General features: G+C 38.9%; 1 protein-coding gene across 2 annotated transcripts in view; it reads right to left on the reverse strand.

Annotated features, from left to right (window-relative positions):
- The window catches only part of LOC131980612 (adenylate cyclase type 1-like), a 40,757-nt gene that overhangs the window by 16,241 nt on the left and 1,668 nt on the right, over positions 1 to 22,848 (reverse strand). For both annotated transcript variants that reach the window (XM_059344870.1, XM_059344869.1), the window contains exons 2-4: positions 17,762 to 17,911; positions 17,354 to 17,472; positions 9,108 to 9,219 (exon numbers count right to left, since the gene is read on the reverse strand). In XM_059344870.1, the coding sequence (XP_059200853.1) occupies positions 9,108 to 9,219; positions 17,354 to 17,472; positions 17,762 to 17,911 (381 nt within the window). The remainder of the gene's footprint in view (positions 1 to 9,107; positions 9,220 to 17,353; positions 17,473 to 17,761; positions 17,912 to 22,848) is intronic.

The following is a 22,848-nucleotide window of genomic DNA, read 5'->3' on the forward strand; positions in this document are numbered from 1 at the left end:
GCAACCTCAAAGTAAAGAGAGGACTCAAGGAAGTCACTGCTCCTGGCTAATAAACAGTCCTGCACTTTGCATAACCCCAACTTTAGTTTTTTCCCAGTTTCCAGTCTTTATGCTAAACTAAGCTGTAGCTTAATATTTAGTGTATAGGCATGCAACTGGTATTGATCGTCTCAAGTAACTCAAATGCTAAACTATTGCTCTTTCTTCTCCTTAAAGTCAGCAAATACTCAATTTGGCCAGGAGGTAAATTGATAATTGAGAGGAAAACTCTAAATGCATGGATAAAATTTGTGTTTTATACCAGTCTGGTTGTTATGCTACTGGCAACACCTGCTTTGTAGTTAAAGCTGACCAATCAGAGATAGTTGTAAGCAACAGAAATATAGTATCCAACCCAAAGAAAAATACATACATTAATAATATAATAAAAAAAATATAACATTGGCACACAATCTGAGAGACAGAGGCAGTCAGTAAAAAAAGGGAGATAAGAAAGTAAGATAACATATGTGATGACGCCATGGATCTCCATATGGACCGACAGTTGTATTGCATGTTCATTATCCCATGTAAACTCTAGAGACTGAAATGGTGCCCACCATGCAGCGCTAAATCAACAGATGAGTCTCACTTTAGGGAATAAGGTGAGTCACTCTCTCACTCTTTAGGTACAATAAGCAGTGGCATGAAAAGGCGACTTACAAATATAACCCATTATTAGAGGACATGAGCAACAGACAGAGATTTTACCAGGGAGACCGGGTTACCGTGGACGCCTTCTCATAACCCTTTATTGTTTCCATGGAGGTAATGGGATCACTGGCCATGCATGTGAAGAGCACAAAGGCTCATAATTATGCACATTGGTGGGCACAAGACAAGAAGGCTGCTTTATTTTTTAACACGCAAGCCACGTGAGATTCAGAAAAGAGAGATAGCTGGAGATAGTTTGCTGCAACTGTTTGCCTGGTGTAGTTCTACATGCTGGGGTCATGCTTTCTGAGTGCTCAGTGGCATGGAGGCACATGTGCTACTCATGCAAAATTATATTTTAGACACAAAGGCACAAAGAAACAAGGGCTTAGCAGCAGTGACATTCGGTACTATAGAGAGAAGTTGTTATTGTCTGCTGAGCTGTTAAAGTATTGTCCTGAATATTGAATTGAAAATTTTATCTTAGCCTTAAAGTTTGTTACTTTACTCATTTAACCTACTGTATGTAGCCTATTTTTCAAAAAGACACCTCAGAATGGATGTCTACACTGAGCTATGAGTCACATAGGTTAAAAAAAGACAAAGAAATTTACATGAAAATGTAAATTTGGTATCTTGTGAATTGGATCTTAGTTTATTTACTTATAAAGCTGCTGGAAAAAATATTCGAGATGACACTTAAATGATATTCTCTCAATGTCTTCCTAATTTTCATTTGACAATAAATACTTTTTTTATTTTCACAGAGCCACTGAGGTCTCTTCAGGGTTACTCGGGTCATGGTGAAGCTTTAACAGATGGCGCTATAGTGAGGCTTGGCTGAAGCTACAGGAAGCAGGGGAAAGCCCTGGGACTTACAGAGTCTCCTATGCTGTACTTTCCCACTGCTAATCTGCACTGTGAGGGCTTAGGGGCTGATGCAGTCCCAAGCAGGATTACCCCCGTCATGTGACTGAAGCATTGTGGGCAATCTGAGTGGTCAAGAAAGGTACAGTGTATTAGAGACAGGTAAAGTTTGACACCTTTTCACAATGTCTGCTAAAAAATAAATGCCTGTTTTGTATAATTGATGTTTTTAGCACAATCCAAAAGTGTGTTGCTGTTATATTTCCAGGCACCTTACATGCAGTATATCAATATGCTTGCAGACATGCAAATAAGCAAACACTTCAGTGTGCACAGACAAAGAGAGGGAGACATAAAGGGACACCGAGACAGGGAAAGGGGAACATTCAGTAAATGATTATGAAGGAAAAGATGAGCCAGCTGAGAGAAGCAGCAGTTCATTTCCTACAAGTCCCCAAAGGAGAGAGCAGTACACACGACGCTTTGTCTTCCACACACAGACAAAGATCAGTGCCGTGTACATATTATTGATGGGGCTAAAGATTAGGGTTTTCACTCCTGCAGCTTTGGGAGGGGTGATAGGACATGAGGCAGAAGGTGCATTTGCAACCGTCTGTCTCTGAATCTGCACTTCTCCAATTGTATAGCACAGAGTAGAAACACTTTCCCTTGTTTATAACAAGCACTGTTTTATGCATTTAATATCAGGCCACTATGAGATTTAACAAACGTTTCCCAATCTACCTTGGCTTGTCATGTCAACATTTCATCAATATATGAAGACAATGATTCATTGCAAGGGCCTTCTGTTTGGTAAAATCTTTAAAAGTACGTACAGACGTTCCCTTCTCCATCTCTGCCTGCACAAGAGCACTGACTGGATATTTCCCTTTCTGTAACCCCACTCCCTTATTGATTTGAATTAAAATGCAATAATTTATGTGCGACAACAAATTAATAATATATCAACACTTCCTCCACCCACCACAAACTGGTGGGTTGGAGCGAGCGGGTGTTGGAGATCTGTTAAGCAAACATATTAATGTAGATATATTTATCAGATATGACGGATACAACAAATAACAAATGTTCAGCGGCCCAACAGTGTTTTATTTACAAAGATGGCACTGCTTTTCTCAACATTTGACTGGAATTTTAATCAGCGGTTAGCTAAGCATTGCCTGACAACTGTTATAAACTAACAGGCTACTGAATATGGAAAGATTCTGTTAAATTTTCTACTAAGATGACAAATTTAAAAAAATAAGCAGCTTATTTTCTCCATGAACAGGCAGGATTTTTAAAAAAATAATTTATGTTAATATTTTTTTCTTTGTACTAATTCATTGTTTTTCATGTTGAAAAAACAATTAAAAATTCAGAAATAAAGTAGTTAAAAAAATAAGCAGCTTATTATTTTAGAAATAAAAATCCAAAGTGTCTCAGCTGATATGAATCATTAAGGGTGTGCACTGACAGGAGAAATTTAAATGTTAAAGTTAAAATGCTGCTGATACATCAATGCTGAATGAAAATGATGAAAATAAACTGCTGCTACTCACATCTGAAATGTATTTTTTTTTAATACTTAATCACATTTTTGCTAATGATACTTTTTCTTAAGTAAGGTTTTAACTTCAGGACTTTTACTTGTATTTGTACAGTATTGTATTGATACTGTCACCTGAGTAAAGTATCAGAGTACAATTCCAACTCAAAAAAAATTGGGAGTGTTAAATAAAAACAGAATGGATCAAATTCAGAATGCACAGCATATACCTATAAAATCAAGAGATGATCAGTTTTCACATAAAATACACTTTCTTTCTATAGTTTTTATTTCAATATATGTCACACCGGATCTTTTTTTATTTATATTTTTCGATAATGTTGATAATTTCCAACTTTTCTGGAATTGTAGTTATATTTCTCTCACTGCTGCCACAAAACAAACTGGTTGTGTCAGTTAAAACACCGGGCAGTAGCGCGAATGTACCCTGATGTCGATCCTACGTGTGATGAATGCAAAGGTGCTCCTGCCTCACTTTTACCACATGTATTGGACATGTCCGTCTTTAGGTAACTTTTGGACATCGGTTTTCAGAATATCAGAATATCAGAAATCCTTCATCATCAAATTGAGCCCAATCCCTTGACTGGTATTTTTGGCATCGCTCCAGATTTGAACTTATCTAAAGCTATGCTCAACTTTTTAGCTTTTGCCTCTTTACTAGCCCGATGAGTTATTTCACTTAAGTGGAAGGACACAGCTCCTCCTTCCTATTCACATTGGCTCAGAGTCATGATATCCTGCATGAATTTAGAAAAGATTAGATACACTATTCGGGGATCAGAGAATAAATTCTACAAAATATGGCGCCCCTTCTTGGTATTTTATGAGAAACCTTCAACAATAATTTCTGAGTAGCCAACCATTTTTTAATTTTTTTTTTAAGATTTTTTTTTAGTATTATTATTTATTTATTCTCCTCAATTACTATTTTGTATTAATCCTTTATATATTTCTCCTTTCTCTCTAAGCATTGTTGTTAATTAATTTGTTATCTTTATTCTGTCTATTTACAATCTTTTGCCAGTGGCTGTATATGTATGTCTATGTTCAGATGTTTGGTCGAGTTGTGTCATGGGTATATGTTGTACAAAAAAATCAAAAATCTTCTCCCTGTACAGTGATTGTTTTATACATACTTTGTCATCAATAAAAAGACCATTGAAAGAAAACACCGGGCAGGTATTAGTCAGAGAGGGTCTAACAAAAAATGCTAGAAATGCTTAGGTTTAGGATCCAATGCTTTTGGAGCTTGACCAGTATTAGTGACTAAAAGTCAGCATATCTCAGCCTCTGCTGCTTTAGTATTGACCGTTCTTTCTTAATCTGCTTCGTGCGAGTCCCCCACATTACAGAAGTGAAAGTTTCTTTATGCTCACAGCTTTAGCAACCATCATCATGTTTTATTTTTTCTTAAAACAGAAACATTTTTTTTCTCTTGTACTCCTCTGTCAAGATTTCAAGCTGGCTTGTTTGGCTTGGGTTTTGCTTTAGTCCACAGTTTTTAGCACACAGGCATCTGAGGGAAACTGCAGGACTTGACAGTGATCCTTGCACCTGCTCATGAGACAAACCCAAACAGGGTTATTTGAGCTGTGTTTACACCCAGACTTTAGTTTCTGGCAGGCAGCTGTCACCGTGTGGGCAGTGAACAGTCCTTGTGCCTAATTTAAGAATAATACATTTTTATTAGCATCCTAAGCAGTTGTATTTGTTAGATTTTCCCTGGCAAAGGCTTTTGTATTATATAAACCTGCAGATGTACAAATAATCACAAATCTACAAAGCTGTTGGAGGAAGTTAACTTTTTGCAGAATTGCACTTTCTTTTTTGAGTATAATTGTATGTAGTTCCGTTTCTTCCGTTGTTTTGTGAAGTTTTACAAAACTAGTTTATCACAAAGAGATTAATTTGAAATTTACTCACGACAAGATGAATCTTTGCTTTGTCAGTTCTTCCAGCTAATGATGCACTTACAGTATAATCTTTAAACAGGGAATAATAGCTGGTTGTTAGATATGCTTGGGTGAAATTTTATGTTCTGGGGAAAAGATTGGGGATACAAACATGGCAATGAATCATGTCTAGCGTGCATTCATGCACTGTACATGTGTTGTGGGCCTTCCTGTGAGCCTTCACAGTCACATATGTGTGAATGAAAAAGGAACTCTGACTTGAGGAAGTAAGAGGCAGCAGATAGATACATCATTGAGCCATCCTAAAAATGGAAACACGAGAGAGGAAGAGAGTGCAGAGAACCACGGGGCATAAAAGACACAGTTGAGGGAAGTAGGCTGCTGCATGTCAATCAAAAAGCTGAGAAACAAGGAGCGGAGGAGTCTTAAAGCTGTGATGCAGGGAGGTGTTGCGGGAGGAGAGAAAAAGAGAGAAAAGAATGAAAAGCTTTGTGAAACTCTGCCATGGAAACAGCAACGAAACGAGCGTGCATAGACACATGAGGACAGACACAAAAGCACATCCAGTCCAGAGCTATTAATGTTATATAGCTTCACAACAGCCATAAATTAATCACAGAGTCCCTCTCGCAACAGAAGCTGTTGTTTCGGGGGCCGGACAGACTGTTGGAGACTCAGCCAGGGAGAGGAAGTGTTTATAGAGTGACCAGTTGGTGTGTTAATTTATATTCTTGTTATCCGTCTTTGAAATAGATCTCCTTCTTCTGTGTTACTTTTCTGAAAAACGTTGCCATCAAAATGTCGTGTTTTCCTCACAGTCAAGCTCAGACCATTTATACAGAGCGGTAAACTTCTGCCATGTATGGCTGTGTCTGCTTTGTGTGCCAGTCTCCGGTTATATTTTCACTGTTTCACCAAAGACTGAGTTTGGACAGTGATATGGTTTCAAAGCTTTCCTGAGACGTCTGAGCACCGTCTCTTTGCTCTCAGCGGTATAGTCGTCAGATTCTCAGCCTGGTGGTGAAGTGTTATAATTACTCCCAGCTTGTGTTCTTGTGGGTGGTGGCAATCAAACAGTAAATACTGATCAGTGTGATTTCAATTTTGAAGCCTCACCCTAATCTGACTCACTGGACGTACAAGACTCTGTCATTGGACACATGATGATTGTGATTAGTTAAAAAAAATTCTCCAGTGATGTATTGGTGCAATGGAGATAGCATCAACATTCCCAACCTGAACGACCCATATGATCATTTTTTAAAACTACCCATATGAGCGATTCACGGTACAGAGCGGAGTGGGGGGTTCTAAAAAAACGCACACTTCATTATACATACACATACGGTTCATGGTTGTGGGAAAAAAGGCTGCAGTTTGGTGAATTCAAGCTACAAAACCACTGATCTAGGTTTAGGGTAAAAAACGTCCTGGTAGGGCGTTATAAAAGACAGGTAAAGTAGTTAAGTGGGAGACGTGACTCCCGGAAGTGGCATAGTTACTTTTGTTTTCACATGGGACACAAACGCCGTTCTCTTTGGTTAAAGTCTGACATTCGTCGACCCATCCACCACCTCTCTCTCCCACCTTGAGCATGAATTTCGCCATTTAAAACGTAAATATGGGTCGTATTCTGCTGCCTATACAAACAACCTATGGGATCGGTTTTGAGGGGAGGCCCGGCTATGCCAGACACAGTCCATGGAGACAGAGTTGTTTTTTATGCCTCCTAATTTAAATTTGACGCTGCTGTTCACTGAGCTGCTGAGCTCAGGAAAGGCTCACACTTCTAAAGATCTCACCATTCGTTATCAACATGTGTATTGAAACCAAAAGGTACAGCGAAACAATCCAAAGCTATTCTTTCCACTTCCTCAGATCGATATTTTCAACTAGAAGGGCACTCAGAGAGCACAGAGCTCTGCCAAGGTCATGTCCTATCTTGCAATGTGGATTCCAGTGGGCGCAGGTGCCAGGCGGGTGCCGCTTTTCCTAAATTCTGCTGACAAACAAACTGAACCAAATACCTAACCTCCTTAGCGGAGGGAACAATGGGAGCCAGCGGCAAATGCTCAGCTTTTCTTTTTTTTTTGCTGGTTGGAAACAGTCATGTACTTGTGGTAGGTTGTAATGAGGCAAAGGCTGATGAGGATAAGCCAGATTGGTCTCTCAGGAATTGGTGGAGACCAAATCAGAGCAAAGAGGAGAGTGACTATTGACCTGATATGTACCATTTACTCTGAATATGCTAACATACAATTCTAATGTTTTCCATGTCAGTTAGCTATTCAAATAGATAACTGCTAACACATAACAGGAGAGGAGAGGAGAGGAGAGGAGAGGAGAGGAGAGGAGAGGAGAGGAGAGGAGAGGAGAGGAGAGGAAAGGAGAGGAGAGGAGAGGAGAGGAGAGGAGACTTGGTCTACTACAACAGCACTTTAGGAGTACACTGCGTTCCTGGCCCACTTCCCATGCAGCTTGACAAGTCCAAAGAGTAGACAGGTGGTGTGGGGATGGTGTTGGAATGGTATTACGAGCTGATGCCCAGTGGCCATGTGGCATCGCCCGCTCTTCGTATGGAACGAGAAGAGTCTGCGTGCCCACAGTGACCATGGCTATGAGTCACTGGCACTGCCACTTCCTGCCAAAGTGGATCAGAATGAGTGGGGCTTTGGGTCAGGGCAAGGCTAGAACATTTGATTACAAGTTTCATGGCTGGGGACAGCCTTTCAGTGTAACACGAGGCTCCCAGCAAGCAGCCAAGGGGAGATCAGACCAACCTATTCAAGTTGTAAGTCAAAGAATGAGACAACTCCAGTCAAAACACTCAAGATAGCATTTTTTGCCAAAATACTTCTGGAGATGAAAGTGAAAGTGTTTCATTCGAGGCTAAATTAATTGTAGCATCTTTGAGTGCATCGACTTGTTGACAGACTTATAAATGGGAGTGTTCGTATGTGTGTGTTGTAATGCATGAAATCATCTTGTTTTGGCTATGAGCATCTCAGGGTGAAATGCATAGGAACGCATCTCTCCATAGGATAAAGACAGACTGCAGCTGCCGTGCCAAACAGAAAGAGCCAGGTAAAGCAACTGATGCAACACTAATTGGAAAGGCTTTGACAATAATTTGACAACAACAAATCAAATGACAGACTCTCTCTTTTTAGTCAGTTCTAATTTTGTATGCGTAAACAAACAAGTTAAAAATAGAAAGCTCCCAACACGGCCAAGTAAAACCTTCTATGAAAGCAAAAAAGGGTTAGTTGTAATCCTGTGGATTAATGGATTTGACAAGGGCATGTGCCTAGTGTAAGTAATAGAGGCCAGATTACATGTAGATAAGGCTGTGGTGGGTGATCTGCAGGGGCTCAGGGGCTCAACCTTCTCACCAACAAAAATACTGTACGTGTCAGCCAAACTCGCAGTTTCGGAGAAGGAGCGATATCATACCTCTTCTGCAGATGTGCTTTGATTCTGATTAGCATAATTCAAAGTAAAAGCACATCGAGTTACCTGTGATATTTTGATTAAAAAGGTTTTGTAACACCAGCGCAGATAGCGTCACATTTGAAAGCGACTAGATTAACAGCAGCGGTCAAATTCACAGCAAAAGTTGAGCGGATTTTCGGCACTGAAATCACAAAGAGTGATATATTGACAGATGGGAGAGCTGAAATCTTTTTCTACATGCAAACCAAGAGAGATTGGGACAACTCAGAGGTCCCTTTATTCACTTCATTCACACAACCAGAGTGGAGGCGAGGTTTAGCTCTGGGTAAATCTGGCCTAGATTAAAGAGGTCTGTCAAGTCTTCCTCAAATGAAGCAGTGGATAATCATATTACGCATCATATGGGCTTCCAGTATTCAGTGACGTCATGCTAAGCTGGTACAATAGTGCCATGTGCCAGCAGCCTGTGGTCATCGCAGTACACAGACACACATCCTTGCCATGTCAAAGTTTAGACAAAGTGTACACACAGAGAAAAAGAGCAGCTTTTCATGCCAGCACTGACTGTAATTGAGGGATATGTGTTCAAGGAAGGGAAACAGACTCACCGTGGCGAGCTCATCAAACTTTCCAAACAGCTCATTTAGCAGTTTAACCAGTTCCTGGGCTGTGCACTGGGAGGCCAGACTGGTGAAACCGACTATATCTGCAAAGAGGATGCTGTGACAGAGATAGAAAAAGAAGCGATTCAGTCAATGCAAGTTATTTATAGCAGCATGTATGAAGGGAAAAAAAGATTGTTGGGTGCCTGATCAGATTAGCTCTCAGGAATTTGTTTTAAATGACACTTAGCCTGAGCCAAAATCAATTTGAATATTCTCTTTGGATAATGTTTTTACAGCAAACATTTAAATTAATGACCTGCATCGGCACTACTTAAAAAAAGGGGGAGAAAGGAAGAGCATGCTGCGTTCTCTAACAGACTGGCAGCGCAGTCAAGCAAAGCAACTCAAAATAGAAGCAGGAGCATTCTCATGGGGATCAAGGTGGAGACATGTCCTGTTAGGAGCTGGTGAGGAACCACTCTAAGATATATTGCAACCATCAAGGTGCTGTCACCCTCTCCAGGTGAACTTGTATTCCCTTATGACAGGTGGTACAAAGGTCTGAGAGTGCTTGAGTTTTAAAGTTGAACCAAGGAAAAAAAATCTGCAAAAATCTGCAAACATTGGTGTTTGTTTAGACTTGTGTGGTCGGAATTGAAATTACCAAAAAGCAGGAAGATATATTTACTTTTCTGCTGTGATAGCACCTCCTACACTAATGTTCTCCAGGTGGCATCAATGTTTGGTTCCAAATGAAGATATTGGTCCAATGCATGTGTAGGTGGGGACTAAAAATAGTTCATAATATTGCTGCAGATCCTGCAGCCACATAAGCAGTTAACCAGCTGGGGGGCTAATGTTGTTAGCCTTCTCTTTTGGCCGTTAGTCCCATCTGTGCTTTAAACACTCCGTATGTTACTCAGTGACTGTGCATGTTAGTTACACTGTGTCATTTGCATCACAGAGTGTCATACTGAGTGCTGAGGTTACCTGTTGCTGAGAGTTTCCAGCCTGATCATTTGCTGTCACCAGTGGTGGAATGTAACTAAGTACATTTACTCAAGTACTGTACTTGAGTGTACTGTACTACTGAACTTTGAGGTACTTGTACTTTACTTGAGTATTTCCATTTTATGTAACTTTATACTTCTACTCCACCACATTTTGAGGCCAATATAGTTTTTTTTTCTCCACTATTAATCTGACAGGTTTAGTTACTTTTCAGGTCAAGATTTAACATAAAAAACATGATAGATTTAACGTGATTAGAGATTTTTTTTACTTAAGCCACATAAAAGTAAATTAACTCTACGTTTAAAAGAGTCCTATCTTTTCAAAATTACACAAATGCATCAGTAAAAATAATAATAATCCAGTAATATATTTAGAATATATAAAACAATCTGAGTGGGACCATTCTGCATAACGAGTACTTTTACTTTTAATACTTTAAGTACATTTTGATGCTGATACTTTTGTACTTTTACTTCAGTACATTTTGAATGCAGGACTTTTACTTGTAGTGGAGTAATTTCACAGTGTGGTATTAGTACTTTTACTTAAGTAAAGGATCTGAATACTTTTTCCACCACTGGCCGTCGTCACAACTAGAGAGTGAAATTAAACAATGAATGGCAGCTAATGCTGCCTTTATATATTACAGGACAAGCAGTGAATGTGTTAAAGCTGCTGACACAATGAAAATGAAACCACAATTAACACAGGATTGTGTCTGAAAACAAAATTATTCCAACTTTATGGGCAACCATGTAGTTGCATTTTAGATTATACCTCCTTTAACAAATGCATGCAGAATTTCAGGTGGACTCTAAAGACATTTCAATGGTTGGTAACATAGACTGTAAATCAATGTACATGACATGACAGCTCCTCAAAAGTGAAGCTAAAAAGTCTTGATTGGCTCCTGGTGGCTGGCTGCAGTGTGATGTTAGCAGACGGGACATGGGCCACACTAACAGATCAAAGTTCATGTCAAATAAATTCTTATCATTCTGATGTTTTGATGCACAAGCCAAAGTCTTTATTTTTTCTGATAAGCACCAACTGATGCCACCAGTGCAGGTTGGCAGCACCCAAATCAGGGATATTTTGGCTTTATTTTCATTTAATGAAGGGAATCTTTATATAATTCCATGGTTGGTACCCTAAGCTTTTTTCAGTGCCGTTAGTGATTTGTGCTGATGAATGGTTGCATTATAACTTGACAACAGGCCCTGGAGGAAAGGTTACTTGCGTTGAAAACTTTGTTTGTGTTTTAATATGCTCCACCTGCCCCTGAGAAACGATTCATTATCAATCTGCATCAGAGCAGAGCAGGAACTTTTCCCGTGAAGGATTTGCCCTGAGTGCTGGGTGGCAATGGAGGGTGTGAAAGGGATTAGTCATCAGACTCTGACTGTCCTGTCCAACTTGCATGTCTGCAGCTCTCATACTGACGGCAGACTGTTGCCTGCATGTGGGCTGGTGTTTTCACAATGTGACGGAGTGCTGGATCTCTAGCGGGGAGCTGCTAAATGTCATTTTGTTGTCTCACAGATGTCACCGTAACGAGGGGAAATGGATTCAATTTGTGTGAATGTTTTAATTGGCGACCATCTGTGGCTGACAAATATTTGAAATGTTAAATACTGTGCTAGTGTAAACACTTCAATTCACCAAAACTCTGAAAAGAACTGAACTGATGCTGTAATGTATTTCAAATCAGCAGACAAAACAGTGTGTAGATGCAGCCGAAGCATCTTTAATGTGAGCAGTGAATTACCCAACAATAGAGCAAAGAGCTGGATAAACACCAAATTGATTTTGATGCCCAGTTATTTAATCCCTCAAACTAACACAGCAAATTCTCTTTCATGCATGCTTGAGATTCTGGGCCAATTTTGCTTGTAAACTGTCTTTGAATAAGCTATGTAGAAGTTAACTGCATTTAACTTTCACTCCAATATCTCTAGCCTTCTGTGATTCTCTTCAAAGAACTGAAATGTAAACAAACTGATTGTAAAATTATTTTACAGCTCCAACTGTAGTAATCATTCATAAGCCAGCTGGAAATCCAACCATCTTCTCACATGAAACTGTTAAATAGTTTTATTAGGACGAAGATCTGCAAAGTACACCATGAAATTATGCTGTTATATTTGGAGGCGATCATCAGTCATGCACTGTATGTGTGTCTTTAGACTGCTGGCTATTAAGAGGATAGAACTGATTTTGCTTGTGAGGAACAATGCTAATTATTTTAGAGCTCTGTTTTTAAAAATAGCACAGTAGCACTACAATGTCTGCCTGGAGTAGCTTATAGTGCATCTCTCTGATGTGATGATATTACACTGGCAAGATAGTAGCCTCACACACACACACACACACACACACACACACACACACACACACACACACAGACACACACTCACGTCCACAACCCTTAAAAAGGCAAAAAATGACACTGCAAAGTGCAACTCCTTTCCTTCAGTAAGTACTTTAGTGCAGTATATGTAGGAGGATTAAAAAATCACAAAGGAAAACAAAACGTTATGTGATTCCTCAGGAAAGACCATAAAAAGTATAACTATGGCTCCTACATGTGGTGTTGCATGAAGCGCTAACCAGCCATCACATGCTGCGGGGAGCATTCCATTTAGTGAATTGTTCCGATGTCTCGTGGCCTCATGTGAACCTCACTGTACTTTGTTATTTTTGGCTGTGTGTCATTTAAATCAAATGCAAACCATTGTCTTCACTTTAATGTTAAGCATGCGTGGCACATGGGCCCTGTGTTCCATTTGAAGCTAAGGTCAGATTTCTCAGTACCTGGTTTACAGAGATACAGAACTCTACTGTCATGTCATCGTGGTGGCTAGGAACACTGTGCAGCATTAGAGAAAGGTTATGTAATCTGTGTGTAATATGGGTCAAAAGCTGCTGCTAAATTAGTTTTTAACGCAGACTGTATAAAATACAGACATAGTCTCTGTTACGTCACCCATAAATTTAAGTAGAGCCAAAACAAAGCTAAATGTGGGTGGCTTGAGCCGTCGCCATGTTGGCAGCGCCTGCCTCCTCCTAACTCCCAGCTAATCCAAAAATGGGCAAAGAAGTGGAGCGTGGATGAGCTGAAGGAAGCCCGGTTGCTAATACACAACACCTGTGACGGCACTAAACCTGCCACGCCCATAATAATGCATAATTTTAAGCCTTAATTTAATTTATACGTCCATTTTAAACGGCCATTTAAGGAACTGCAGTTTTTAGCGATTCTGCGTTGTTTTAATTTTTCAGCCCTGGAGGTTGCCTGCTTGGTTAGTAATTGCTATGTTCAGCTTATTAAAATGTTTATGATTAAATAGCATACAACTTGTTCCACTCAGCATATCATAAAGGTACATAACTCCAGGGATATACCTTAAATAGGAGAACAGATAAGCTGACTTGGTAATTAGCAGCGTGTGAGGACAGGCAAACTAAATCATTAAGACAAATATGAGTGTGGGGTGTGTGCTGAGTATGCAGTTAGTAACAAAAACTGTCTGGGGCGTGTTTTTAACCACACAGCATTACTTTTAATATAAGTCTGCATAACATTATTTTTATTCTATTCATACACCCATGTGCAAAGTGTTGCCAGAGATATTTGACATAGAATTTGCAGAAGTATTAAGTAGAATTTTCGTTGAGTAATCTCACACCTAAATGTTGTTTTTATGAGTTGGACCACTGAAAAGCCCAGGGATCTCAGACTGGGAGCTCCTGTATCTGATTTTGAATGTCCTCCGGCAAAAACCTTCAAAACAAACACTGCAGCAGTCTTGGCAACAGCTATAAGTTAGTCTAGCCCCAGCCATTTCCCTCACCAAACCTACTGTACCATATTCAAGGCTCAAGGTCAAATCCTCTTCCCCAACTCAAGTTTCTGGCTCGGTAAACTCGATCATCCACAGGAGGCACAGCACAACAATTCAGATGAATAAGCAATGTAATACAAACATGATTTGTCCTGTGATAACTACAACTTGTCTAATTATATTGTCTAATTCGACCTCCCTCACACCCTCATCCATTGTTTCCTCTCCAATGGCACATATTCGCGGAAAGTTATTCCCTCAATTATCTCTTATTTCCCTCTGTGGGAGGCATTACTGTAGCTATTTTGGCAGATATGATTTCAATTTAATCACGTAGCTGAAGACACAAGCCAACTCAAGGGTTAACTTTGGATGGGCCCCTCTGGAGCTACAGTATGTGGGCAGTGTATGTGCTGACGTTTGGCCAATAAAGGGGCTAATACAGACGAGTGTGCAAATTTCTTTCGGCAAATTTTATACAGATAAACTGTATTACGTCTATTTTTGCAAAGGGAATGCCTTTATTGGCAGGACTTTGCTATTTATTTACTGTACTGTATGTGCGGATGTGGAATTAACTGTTCATAGTTTTATATTAATAGACATGCTGCTTTTGAATTAAAAACAAAGACTGGTGAAGACGCATTTTGTATTTAAGTGGGTGCATAAATAAAATGATGATACTGTACAGCTGAAAGCTATTTGATTAAAAGAGCAATGTGATATTAAATAGTACACGCTCATAATTGATCACTGTTTTCACATTATTAATCATATAAATAATGGAAAAGCAATTTATTAGAAATGACTTGATGAAATTAGAAACAATTCAGAATGAATTACTGGTGGTTTAAAAATGTATTTTCTGTGCATTACTGTTTCAGCTAAATTTTATCATATCAGTACAAGTTTGTGTCGATACTTGGCTATAATATCCCATAGATCTTGTTAAATAAACTTCAGGTTTGTTACTTTGGAGGGTTTTTTTTCATGAGTGATTACTACAATATCCCCGTGGCGAGATTTTAATCAGATCAAACGCTGCCCACAGTCTCAGAACATAATGAAGAAAACTCGGAGTATCTTGTGCAGCACACTGTTTACTTTCTAATTACAGTCCACCCGAATCACATAAATCATGTCCGCATCCAGTCGAGATCACTCTCAAAGGGTGGCGCTATCAGAAGGAGTTCACGGCACAAAAGCAATCAGCAGAGCTCCACTGAGATGTGTCCATATTTAACCAACGCGCGCACACACTGCGTTATGCAACGAGAATTTAGTCTCCATTGCATTTAATCCCCAGTAGCAACTTAATCCTGGGGCTAAGCAAACTCTGCTCCTCAAGCCTCCCTGCTTCTCTGGGAACACAGACAAAAGGAGGAAGAGGAGATAAGAAACAAGGAAATGTTGGAGCATGATAAAGAAGAATTCGTAAAAACAGTAAGAACGGCAGATTAAAGCAGGTGATGAAAAGGAGAATGGAAAACAGTCTGATTTATAAACTGCAGAGAATGGCACAATGAATATCTTGTTTTCAAACACATTGTTTACATGTTTTAGAAAAGGTTCAAAGGTCAATCACAGCCAACTAAAGCGGCAGGAGTCAAAAGGTGCAAGACCACAGATTTGCACTGATGGATGGATGCATTTACTCAAGTGCTTTGGTTAAGTACAATTCTCGTATTCACATTTAATTTGACCTCTACTACACTGCATTCATATGACAGCGCTGCACATTAAGAATTGACATACATCTTTACAACATATAATCAGTTTAGGAAATGTGATGTTTTTGCTTTAGGTTAAGCTACATCCATTTGTGTTTAAATTAGTAAAATGAGCTCCCTCTCAAAAGGCTGTGTCATTAAAATGTTGCTTGTGTAATAATAATATCACTAATAAAAATATGAGACTATAACAGGTGTGATTATGCATGCTGATCTAGCTTTGACAGATTTTGCTGATATTGCAGTTCTTTATAACTTCAATTGCTGGACTTTAACTCATAATGGGGTGTTTATACATGGTGGTGTTGCTACTTTCTTTTCTAAAGGCTCTGAATATATCTTCCCACCACTGTACATTTTATAAGAGCAGCCCAGTGCAAATCAAAGTATATAAACAACACAAAGAGACTTAATGTGCTCAAATGTTAAAGAGACGTTCTATTTACAAAATTGATAAACAGCTGATTTGTTTGCTCCACTGTAATATAATTTCTATACTAGTTTCTGAAAACTTATTTGCCATAGCCATCAACCTGTAGTAAAAACAACAAGACAAACTAAACGACAGTATAGACCATTTGTCAATACCACCCATAACAACACAGATGAGTGTGTCACAGCTAACGGTATGAATGAATCGTTCTAAAAAAACAGCACACATCATTATACATACACCTGCGGTTCGCGGTTGTTAAAATGGTTGCAGTTTTGGTGAATATAGGCTACAAAACCACTGACCTAGGTTTAGGACAAAAAACTTCCTGGTAAGGTGTTATAAAAGACAGCTTAAAAAGTAAATAAATACATTTAAAGGCCAGAAGTTATGAGGGTGACGTGAGCCACGTAAAAACAACATGATTCACCAATGTGAGTTGTATTTTCTGCATGTACAAATGCCTTATATTGAAGCTTTGGAGGGGAAACCAGTCTCAGTAAAAAGTAATGATCCTAAGACGGAACATATCGCACCAAAACTGTTGGGATCTTGGCAACTGTGCAGGACTTCACATGGATGCCAGAGGAGTCTCCTCCCTGGTAAATATGACTTAATCTGCCTTTCTATATTCCCCAGAAGGAGCCCTGACTCCAAAAGCCTTGTTTCCCCTGAGGGCTGCCAAGATATGATGGCCCCGAAGCAGGCATATGCACCACTGGAATATTATCCTTAGCGCAGCAAGGAATATGATCGGACATGAGTTAGTCCCTTGGTGCTTATTTCTCCACCAAATTTGCCACCCATATTAAACACACAGAAAGCTCAACCCAGCGTCTTTGGATTCAGTGTTGCCAGCTCTGATAATAAACATGTGAGTCAGCGACTAACTCTTGATATTCAATGTGAAGAATTAAACATTTCATTTTGCAGCCTGGGGCGGTGTTAATGTTTTAGGACACTGTTGGGTTAGATCACATTACATTGCGTAGCCCTCAGTGTTTCAAAGGACATGTTCGGTTAAGTTATTCACTTCCTTTTTAGCATGCAGTGTAATTCATAGAGACAGCATTTATTCCACTATTTCAGCTGGATATTCTCCCATGAGGAGGATATAGTATCTCCAAATACCACTGTTATAAGTAGTATTAGTTAAGTCAATTCAAAAGGGATTTAAACAGTGCTGGATTGGTGAGCAGCTGTGTTGTGTTGATGTGAGGATCCTACCTAACATTGTCATGGCGCTGGATGTAGATTTTGTGAAAGATCCTTTCTGGGGGCTTCAGGAAATCCTCTTTCATCTCCATAGCTACGTTTCTGGGCAACAGACTCATTAGCAGGCGCTCCTGAGAGTGTGTGTGCATGCGTGTGTGTGTGAAAAAGAGAGGGAGAGAGAGAGAAATATAAAGTAAGTTTAATATACATTTATACAGTCAAACACAGCAAAGTTATCATAGGACAAAGTGTTAGTAGCGATAAGAAATGTGCGAGACAAAAAGGCATGAAATCTAACAGAAATGAATAATGTGTCGAAATGACTCACAGCACAAGAGAGAGGGGGGTAAAAAGAAGAGGAAAAAAACAGGCACACATCTAATTTTACCCATAGTTTCAGCAGTGCACAGGTGCCTGTACCTGTTTCTCGTTCTCGTCCTCCATGCGTAGTCTCTCTTCGATGCAGTTGCGAGCCTGCAGGAAGGCCTTCCTCTGGGCTCGCTCTGTCAGGATGCGCACAAACAGCCCTGACAGGTTGACACTGGTGAACAGCACTGTGTTGGCAACCAACTGCAAATAGAAGAAAAATAAATATAGACCACACTGTTTTAATTTTTTAATATACTGATTCCCAACAAGGGGGACTTGTATCCCAGGAGGTAGGGCTACTGCACCAGTTCCTCTACAGGGCGTGCATGCAGAATTTGGGAGTAGCTAAACTATTTTTGGAAAAAAATGTGCTAATATCGCTATCTAGATAAGCAGAGTGTGTGAAAAACTTTTGCATGCAAGCAGAGAAATTAAAAAATATACCTAAAAGTAATAGATAAAATATTAAAATAGCTTAAAGTAATGGATAAAATGTTTAATATAGTTAGATGGTTGAAATAACTTAACAATAACAGTGATAGGTGGAAATACACGGTTACTAATATAGTGGTAATAAAATATTTTTTTACCTCTTTCCATGAAATGATTGTGATAATGTAATGTATTCTTGACAGATAAAATGCATATCTTCTTAAAACTGTAGGCTTTTCAATCTCTTTCAAACATATCACACTAAAAATTAAACCACATTCATTCCAACTTTATGGTGATGATATAGTTAGAAGCAATGGATAAATTGTTAAAATGGCTAAAAGTTATGGGTAAACTGTTAAACAATTAGCAAAAAAGTAGCTAGCTACATGGCGAAAATCGTTTGCTAAAAGTAATGGTTAAATGGTTGGAATAGCCTAGCCTAAAGTAATGGATAACTAACTAAACAGATTAATTAAAAAGCAAAAACTGCATATAAAAATGTGCAGCCTGAAAGCTTCGCAACAGTTCAGCCAAGCATCTTCATCACCCCCACAAATCCAATACATATTTCCCACAGAATTAGTATTATGCTATGATTTCCCCCCCACAAATGGTTTCTGGCATCTTAGCTTTTTTATCATGGTAATGAATGTTCAAGAGATATTTTACTTAATTATATTTGATTATATAAAAAAGGGGTGTAACATCATGATCCTTGATATTTTGGCTCTACTTTTGTTTTTTACAGTGAGAAGAAGAGACCATTCTTTATACAGTCTATGCTAACAAGTAGCTGCTAGCTAAATGTCTGAAATAGCTAAAGGTAACGGCTAAATGACTGAAACTTCCAACTTAATCTGCCACTCTGAGTGATTGGTGAATGACCAAACTATCCTTAAACACTGACAATCCAACTGTAATGATATCATCAACGGTTGATATTCCTCCTATAATTTCCAAATGAATATGTTCTGAACATGACAGGGAGTGTTAATGAAGGAGTACTTCTGAAAGGGCTCTCATTTGAAAGGGCTGTGGGAGTATGTCTGATAAAAAAAAAAGGTTGTAAGCACTCCTTTAGTAGGTCACAGTTGTTAAGGACACAATCAGTATTAGGAATGGTAGACAGTCGAATGTATTTTTGACATGTGTCACTATACACGTGTGCTTATTGACGAATAAAGACGTTATTTTCACTTTAATGTACAGTAAAAAAGCACACAAAAAAATCTAAAATATGTCATATGTCTGTACATTTGTCTGTGTATATGTATAATAGTTATGCTTTTGTGTGGCTTCATTACCTTGTGTATCTTTTTAGATGATCCCATTATTAACTATTACACTTGGAGTATGCACTGTATGTGACATCCTTCTAAATGAGGGACAGGTGAGAGGGCGGTGGGGCCTAATATTTCTCTATTTTGGGGTCTGTGACATTAAAGCGTTTGTGAAACCGTGCTGTGGTTCATCCATCACAGCAGATGCACAGCAGCATGACTGCTTCAACCTTGTGCAGGACACAAAGAAAAGAGAGTTTTTTTCTACTTGACTGAGGTCGACGGGCTATTACTTTGTATTAAAACCAAACAAGGTCCTATATCCACCTCTAGAGTGTACACAAGCAAGCTGTTGCCCTGGGCAGTAATTATGTATTCATAAGAATAAAGAAGTTATTCTCTTCATATCTTAGGTCATTCATCACAAGTGGTTTCTACAGCCGGAGTCAATGATGGAGCATAAAAGAAAATCCGTAACAAATGACCTTACACTTCACTTTTTTTTCTTTCTTTTTATTTGGGCCATTATGTTAAGCTTCTTATGATATACACAAAATCTCAGATTTAACAAACTTCTACTGCTATGGACAGGCATGTTCTCCTTTCCAATGAATAATGGATTGCCTTGAAAAGACTGTTTTTGGCAGCAGCAGTCTGTCTTTGTGCTTGGCAGCAGTGCTGGCAAGCATCAACATGTTCAAATGAAGCTCAAGTTACTTTACAGCCTTGAGTAAGTAAATGTGGGCATCTGAGATGAGTGGTGTAAAACACTCCTCTGCTTATCTGCGATGATAACCACAATTTGCCTTCAGATGCCAATAACTGACCCCATTGCACTGTTCTTACTCCTGAGGCTCTGTTACCCATTCACTGTCAGTAAAATAGCTCCACATGGTTTTACACAATGAAGAGACTAAAACCTTTACAGAGGGCTGGGCAATATGGCTAAAATCTTTTATATCTCAATAACGATATATGTCACAATAGCGTGTTTTTTGGTAATTCAATACATATGTAGTCTATATGAAATAAAATCATGGAAAATCCTATTTTTGTATTCTCCATGCTCCATATTAGCAAAAAAACTCCTTTATTGTTTGCTCCCAAGTGCAATTATCAGAATGCAATGCATCGTTCAAATGTCCCTATTGTTGCCTTAACACAGTTTGACAATATTTTTTTTTACATTGCTGTAGAAAGTATATTTGATAAGAATATACATATGAAGGATGTTTTATATTGTTTTGTCAACATAAATTGTCATATTGTTCAGCCCTATCTTTCTATTGGCTTTTATTGTGAAAACTTGTGATTTTCCATGTGTGTTTAATTGGTGAATGTATACCTGCGGCATTGTGTTGTACCACAAGAATTTATTTAATATGCATATGTCTGTTGCATCCATATGCATCACTGTTAATGGTCAGTGAGATGAAATATAAATTCCCAAAGACTGGTTACACTGTTTATAGCAGTCACTTTAGTTATATGGTGCCAGTGTTTGTCCAATTCAGACTTTATCTAGACATGCAAGGTTGTAAACTAATGCCATATAATATTTTATTAATCCCAACTATTTAATATATCAATAAAATGTGGCACTGAAGAGAATAGAGTCTATATTTTTGCCAAACACAATTTGAAACAAGCTCAGATAGCAGCGAGCCTCAAAGCTGTAGAGGGGGGAACAACCTGTTCCTCAAGTTATATTCAATGCTTTCTTAAGCAATAAGATATTTCAGGTATAGACCGAGCCATGAAAGCAGACGCTACTGCAGGCTGAGTGCCTGGGACCTAGGTGGGTGGTTGGTGCAAGCCTGGGCCGTGCGGGGTCATCCCACACAGCTCATCTCTAAGCTTAATGGATTAGCTATCTCTGGTAGTACAGCTAACACTGTCCTTCACATGGCAATGCAGGTATCTCATAGCCTACATACAGGAAAACAATCTCCTCGGCAAATACGCTGTCATCATCCGAGGGCGTGATGAACTGATCACATCTCAATTTCGCTTCCACAAAATGCACAATCTTCATGTCATATGCTGTGCGGAGGCAGAAATGTTCCACTACCCCTGGAGGGTTTGACTGATGTGACATATCTTCTTCTCTCACACCTAATGACAGTCAGAATGTGAGTGTGTGGTTTTTCTCTCATTGTGATAGAAAAAGGTGCAAAAATATAAATGTACAGAGAGTGGTGTACCAATTTCTATTTCAGCTCAGAAATGACATGAATGACTTTGCCCTCTTTTCCATAACTGAAGCATATAGTGTGGTGAAAGTGCTGTGTGTGTGTGTGTGTGTGTGTGTGTGTGTGTGTGTGTATGTGTGTCCCTCTGTTTGCCCTACTTCTGGTGCTAGCAGGATGTCACTCTGGTTCTTCATTCCCAGCCAGCTCCTTTGGGCCTGAATCACATCCCCAGGGAAACAGTCGTGGGCATGCAGACTGCTTTGCTCATTCATTTTTCTCTCTCTCTGTTTGTTTTCTTTTTAGGGGCCTACAGGTATGCGTCACCACCACAGCTATGGCCTATACAGTTGCTGGACCATTCTGCTAGATCGGTGCCATTTGCATGTAGTAACTTTTTAAAATAAACTTAAATCTTTATAATTTTCAGCACTGTATCTAATAAAAGAAATGTTTAACTATTCAAAATGTGTAATTGTTGTTCTCAGGCCAGTTTATTTATTTTTTATATGGCTTTCTAAATAGAAGGTGGTTCATAGAAGTAACAAGACTAATAGGGCACAAGGCAGTCCTGTAGAGTTTTTAGCACAGCATTAGCAAATACTTGAATTGTAGCCATGTGACATTAATAGCATCAGAACACTTAGCACTTTCAAGTGGTTTACTAAAACTATCTTTAAAAAGATTACATCTCAGAAATAATTCAATGGACAGGAGTACACGTTGAAATCAGTGGTGTAGTGGTAGTTGATGAGGTGGATATACTACTAGGTAGATGGGTGGGTTACAGAGGAGAAAGTGGATATACTCTCATATATATTGCAATGGCTTTTTAGCTAAAAGGTGAGGAAACTCTAAAGCACCAGAAAAACAAGTAGGTATACCCCAGATATCTGTATATCCCCCCACTCAACCCTTTGCTTACAATGATCAAAAATTCAGAAAATAGAGTGAGAGAACCTGCTTTAGGTCTCCAGGATGCTTAAATAATACCACTTCCTATTTATCATGTGTTACATCTCAAATTTTAAGAAAGCGGAATAGGTCAGGACTGAAAACCTGGGGACGTGACTAAAATGCAACTAACATACATTTCCAATGGAACAAAGTATTCTATCCTATATCCAAATAGTAAAAAGATTCCCAAAATAATAATAATAGTGTAATTATTATTTTCCATGCTGAAATGTAGAGTTAGACCGTAGGGATGGACTAAATTCCTATTTTTCCAATT

The sequence above is a fragment of the Centropristis striata genome, chromosome 11 (genome assembly GCF_030273125.1).
Source record: "Centropristis striata isolate RG_2023a ecotype Rhode Island chromosome 11, C.striata_1.0, whole genome shotgun sequence".
In the NCBI taxonomy this organism is placed as follows: domain Eukaryota; kingdom Metazoa; phylum Chordata; class Actinopteri; order Perciformes; family Serranidae; genus Centropristis; species Centropristis striata.